The sequence below is a fragment of the Limulus polyphemus genome, unplaced genomic scaffold (genome assembly GCF_000517525.1).
Source record: "Limulus polyphemus unplaced genomic scaffold, Limulus_polyphemus-2.1.2 Scaffold597, whole genome shotgun sequence".
NCBI classification, from domain to species: Eukaryota; Metazoa; Arthropoda; class Merostomata; order Xiphosura; family Limulidae; genus Limulus; species Limulus polyphemus.
In genome coordinates, this window is record NW_013666207.1 from 357,728 (window position 1) to 362,716 (window position 4,989).

The 4,989-nt window shown below is 34.3% G+C and overlaps 1 protein-coding gene across 2 annotated transcripts in view; it reads left to right on the forward strand.

The window, feature by feature from the left end:
• The window catches only part of LOC111085759 (excitatory amino acid transporter 3-like), a 33,832-nt gene that overhangs the window by 26,804 nt on the left and 2,039 nt on the right, over nucleotides 1-4,989 (forward strand). Inside the window, exons 8-9 of one of the 2 annotated variants that reach the window (XM_022385834.1) lie at nucleotides 1,134-1,328; nucleotides 3,407-3,547. In XM_022385834.1, the coding sequence (XP_022241542.1) occupies nucleotides 1,134-1,328; nucleotides 3,407-3,547 (336 nt within the window). The remainder of the gene's footprint in view (nucleotides 1-1,133; nucleotides 1,329-3,406; nucleotides 3,548-4,989) is intronic. The other variant, XM_022385835.1, reaches the window with a different exon arrangement.

Here is a 4,989-nt window from a genome sequence, read left to right on the forward strand (position 1 = left end):
CTCGCCCTTTCAGCCGTGGGGGCGTTATAATGTGACGGTCAATCCCACTATTCGTTGGTAAAAGAGTAGCCCAAGAGTTGGCGGTGGGTGGTGATGACTAGCTGCCTTCCCTCTAGTCTTACACTGCTAAATTAGGGACGGCTAGTGCAGATAGCTTTGCGCGAAATTCCAAAACAAACAAACAATATATAAATAAGTTATAAGAAAACGTTACCCACAATACAGCCGCACACATGTATCATTAGTAAGAATAAAACCAAAAGGGTTTAATAAAACTATTTTACAACGAAAACTCAGATATATTTCGCCAGTCCAATTAAAGATTATGAGCGTATAAGAATCTTACATGTTTAACCATAATCTTTTTCTTCCATGTTTCTAGACTAAACAAAAACTGGCTATAATTTCGAATCTCGCTGTAAATAGTTCTTCAGTATTATAAATCAGCACTCTGATATGTTTTTTTACTAGTTATTCACTTACTCTCTATTATTTTGTTTGGCGTTGCATAAATCTTTTCTGTTGACTTCTACCATAAATTATTAGGCCTTGGAGATCCAAGCGGTCAAGCTGTGACATAAAATATAAAACCGCTTCCAATTAAAAGCTGACGGTTAACGATGCTAAACCTCGATAAGCATAATAGCCTTTGGGGTTACATGGAGTATTGAAAATCGTTCTTTTTTCTTTTTCGTGGTCATTGCTATGATACTAATAAACGCTATCAGTTCGACCGCCGAAGACGAGAAAATGGGACAACAGATAAACATTACGATCGATATCTGATTCGTGTTGAAATTAGTGAAGTGTCAACAAGCATCGAAAAAAAAAATGAAGTTATAATAATAATAAACGGATATTCATATAATAACGTTTTAATTATATGATTCTTAACGCTGTTTTATCTTTTTGATAAGCCTCATCAATGACAAGTTCCTCCGAAGAAGGTATTAGTCGAAACGTAGGATAATTAAGCTTTTTTTTTTTTTGTTCCTGGAGGTTAATTAAGTCTTAACTTGTAAAATTAGTTTTTACTCCTGTATTTTCTACGTTAAATTAAAACTAATGCTAAATATAAAAATATGCTTAAAATCTTAGTACATGACTTTATTTTTTCTTCAAAATGTTTACAGCTCTGCAACTCTTCCATTTTCCATTCGCTACATGGAGGAAAGTAACAAAGTCCACAGCTACATAACCCGATTTGTACTTCCACTCGGGATGACAATTCACATGGATGGCGGATGTTTAGATTTTCCAGTAGAAGTTCTTTTTATTGCTCACTGGAATGGAGTCACTGTTGACATTCCGACATTGATTGTGTTGTGGTATGTAAATTTCGTAATCAAAACCGCAAAACACTTTCCACGTTCGCCAGTTTGTGCAAATTTTCATACCTGAGTATTTTGCGACAAAATGCATAATCTCAGTCAGTTCTTATTGGGTTAGATAGATTTGGAGGGATAACTACTACGCCCACTGGGCGTGGCCAAGCCCCAGGTCCCGTCCTCAGGAAAGCTAAAACGTGAAATCTCCATATAAATCAAAGAAAATACCCAATCTCTATTTATGACTAACTAAGTAACTTGTCAAGACTCGTTCCAATTCCTGAGGGTAAGCGATTAATGAAATACGACTACTCCATAACTACTAATGGATACTCATCTCCAGACACTAGATGGAACGCATGATACTAATTTGTCAAGCACTTGAGCCTAATAGTGAGGCATGTCTGGACATGTTCTACTGACTGAGATTTGGCAGTTAGTTATGTGTGGAGCTGTTTTATAGAGTGAGGGTAAGAAATATTAATATTGATTATTAATAAGGTCATTAATTAGTCTATTGCCTGAGGATAATCATGAAATATAACCAATGAGGTAATTAATCATAGTCTCAGATTAGTTATAAAAGTATGAATGCCAAAGGCTATGACATAATCCAGTATGGATGTTATCCTGGCAGATGTAATGGCGGTGAGCATTATATCCGTAAATAACCCCGACAATATGTCTGCACTGCTGCGCATCTGACCAAAAATTGTTTTATAAAATACACTGGATTTCCATTCAAATGGTCAAGAAGTTTCATTAATGAGTACAAAATTTTATGCATTTGCAAGATTTACAAACATGTACCTTTCTGGAATTCTGCTCACTAGACTGCGTGATGTGTTTAAACCATTCCTTTCTACCGTGGCTGAGTTTACAATAAGTCTATATCTGATTTGCTTTTGATTTTTGCATCTCAGTTCCATTAAAGAATTGTAACAAGGCCCTGATATATCTTTTACGTAAAGCTATTGTTTTTATTTGAACAATTATCATAACTATATTTAATTTGCATCATTCTTTTTGATGTTGCGAAAGTTCATTAACTGTTTTTATTATTCTAACTTTGGATATTAACTGTATCTATAGTTTCTTAAAATCATTTTCTCCATTGTTTTTCCTTCCCTGTGATTCTAACACTTGTTGTTATATACATCGAAGTTTAGTAACATTACAACTAGTATGCTATATTATTGGACAGAAATGAAAAAAAAAATTATACCTGGAAGTTTCTGAAAATTCACAGTTTTTCATTTCTGCATCTCACGTGTCTTAACGTTATGGTTGCCAGAGGTATCAGTAAAGATGAGTTTTTGTAGTGTTTTAAGTGTATACTAGATTTCGTAGTTTAAATTGACTATGATGTATTGTTGTGACGTATTCTATCGCTGAGTTGATCCTTTAGAATTATTTAGTAAAAATAATGCCAAGTTCAGTCCAATTAAGGATAATGAATTAATTTATTTCTTCTATAACGCTTAGTACAAGCTATCCTGTTTGATCTTTGACACAAATTGTAGGCCTGCGTTCCCAAACGATCTCTGTACAGAAATTCCGAGATAATTTTACGCCTAACTTACAAATAAACTTGTATAATTTTCTTGCTTACCGATCGATTAACTTACTATACGCAATAACTTTCACTAAAAACCTGAACACCATATAATTTACTAAATTACAATACTAATTTAGTTAGTACTAACTGATATACTGCTTAGCTTACTAATTGATTAGAACTGAACTAACTGCCTCATCTCTGATTACTCGTATTTATATCGTACTCTTATTTCCACTTATTACACGAAGCTCCATGATTCGTAACTTTCAAAAACAAATTCTTACGTCATGTGCTCTTTGGTAACAAACACTTAAACTGAAACTAAAATATAGCTTACAACAGTATGGATTTGAAGTATTTGTAGTACTTGTTTTGTTAAGGTAAGCCACTACATGAGCCAAATAAGAAACTCGACAATTAATGGTTATACATGGAATCTCAATAATAATTGTTTTGTGTACTGTGTAGTAAATAATAGTTTATAATAATACCAGTTCCTTTGACTTACAATTTTCAGCCTGTTTATTGTGTTATTTTGCATCGCCTCTCCTGGGGTCCCAACCACCCCTGTTCCAGTTGGACTTTTGGTTGCACTGGATATATGTGGTGTGAAGTCACCTGCTTACGTACCTCTCATTCTTAGCATGGAGTGGCTTGTGTAAGTAACACATGGTTATTACTTTACCGTAGCAGTGGTAAACGAAGCTTTCGTTTGTTAAACCTGTATTCCCGACAAAATATTATACGGAAATTCAGACAAAAAAACAACAAAAAGAACAGAATGTTTATTTTTAACTTGTCAAAAATGTAACTAAGGCAAATCACTCTTGTGCTAATTCTAACCAGTGGTATAGGAAGAAGTTACTTAGCTAGACATGTAGATTTTACAATGAGAGATTGAAAGTATAAGGAACTATTACAGGCAGCTCAATCTAGGGGGTCTGGGGATATGCCCCCCAGAAAATTAATATAATATATAGTTGCTATATAAGTCATATACCTAAAAGTGGGGGTGCTACTGCACCCCCGGTTCCGACGTCCCTGCTAACTCTAAAATAATAATAATTAAGTAGTACTTATGCAATTTGACTACTTTTTGGGGCAACAAATTGCATACCCAGCTCTGCCCTCGGTGAAATCCCCACAGATCCGGTGAAAGTCTACAAGTAAAGGTGAGCTCCCAGTCGACAATGAGCTTTCTTTTTAAAGCTCTTGTAATGCACTTTAAATTTCTTACCTTAAAAGTTTTGCAGGTTATTTTAAGGATACTGCACTCCTCCGTTTTTATTTCTCTTGAAAACGTGAAAAACATGCACAAATTGGTTAAAAATGAGCAAAATCTATGCGAGGATTTTCAGTGGCGTTCATTCCCAAAGAAAACTGTTGTAAGACAGGGTAAGTGGATCGGAAGGGAGGAGGTGTAGCAGTCTAGTCGAGAAACTTGGCAGAAATGGTAAAGCAATTGCGTCACTTCTTGTTTAAAACAGCCCATTTCACAGTAGAGATGTGGTCAAGATTTCTGCTGTCTTAATTTTGTACATTTAGTGGATGAAATTTAATAATAATCTTGAATTCTGCTTCTTCGGAAAACTATATTCTAAATCAAGAAGTAAGAAATATCCAAAAAAAAAAATAGTTAATTATGAAATACTTCTCTAATTCAGGCTTAAGAGCTTATTCTAAGCCTAGTATAAATTGGTAGTTAAATGGTGCGAATCAGAAAAGTGTGGGAAACGTAAACACCGGCAATATTTTTATTCTCCACATTGTAGCTGGATATTTTATTACTGTATATTTTAGTTATAATGAGAAACAAGCCAAAATGCTAAAAATTTTATTTACAATCTTTTATTTACAATTTTGTTATGACGCGAGTTTTATTCAAATTCATCTATTTACAATAGCTACTGCAGTAACGATATACGGCTCTAAAGTATTTTTATTTTTCAATATATGGGAAAGTTTTATATGAATTTGGTTTGTTTTTGGACTACTAAGTTGGTATGGCAAGTTTGGTCTGGATCGGTCAACTCATTTAGAAGGAGTTTGTTTGTTTTTGAATTTCGCGCAAAGCTACACGAGGGCTATCTGCGCTAGTCG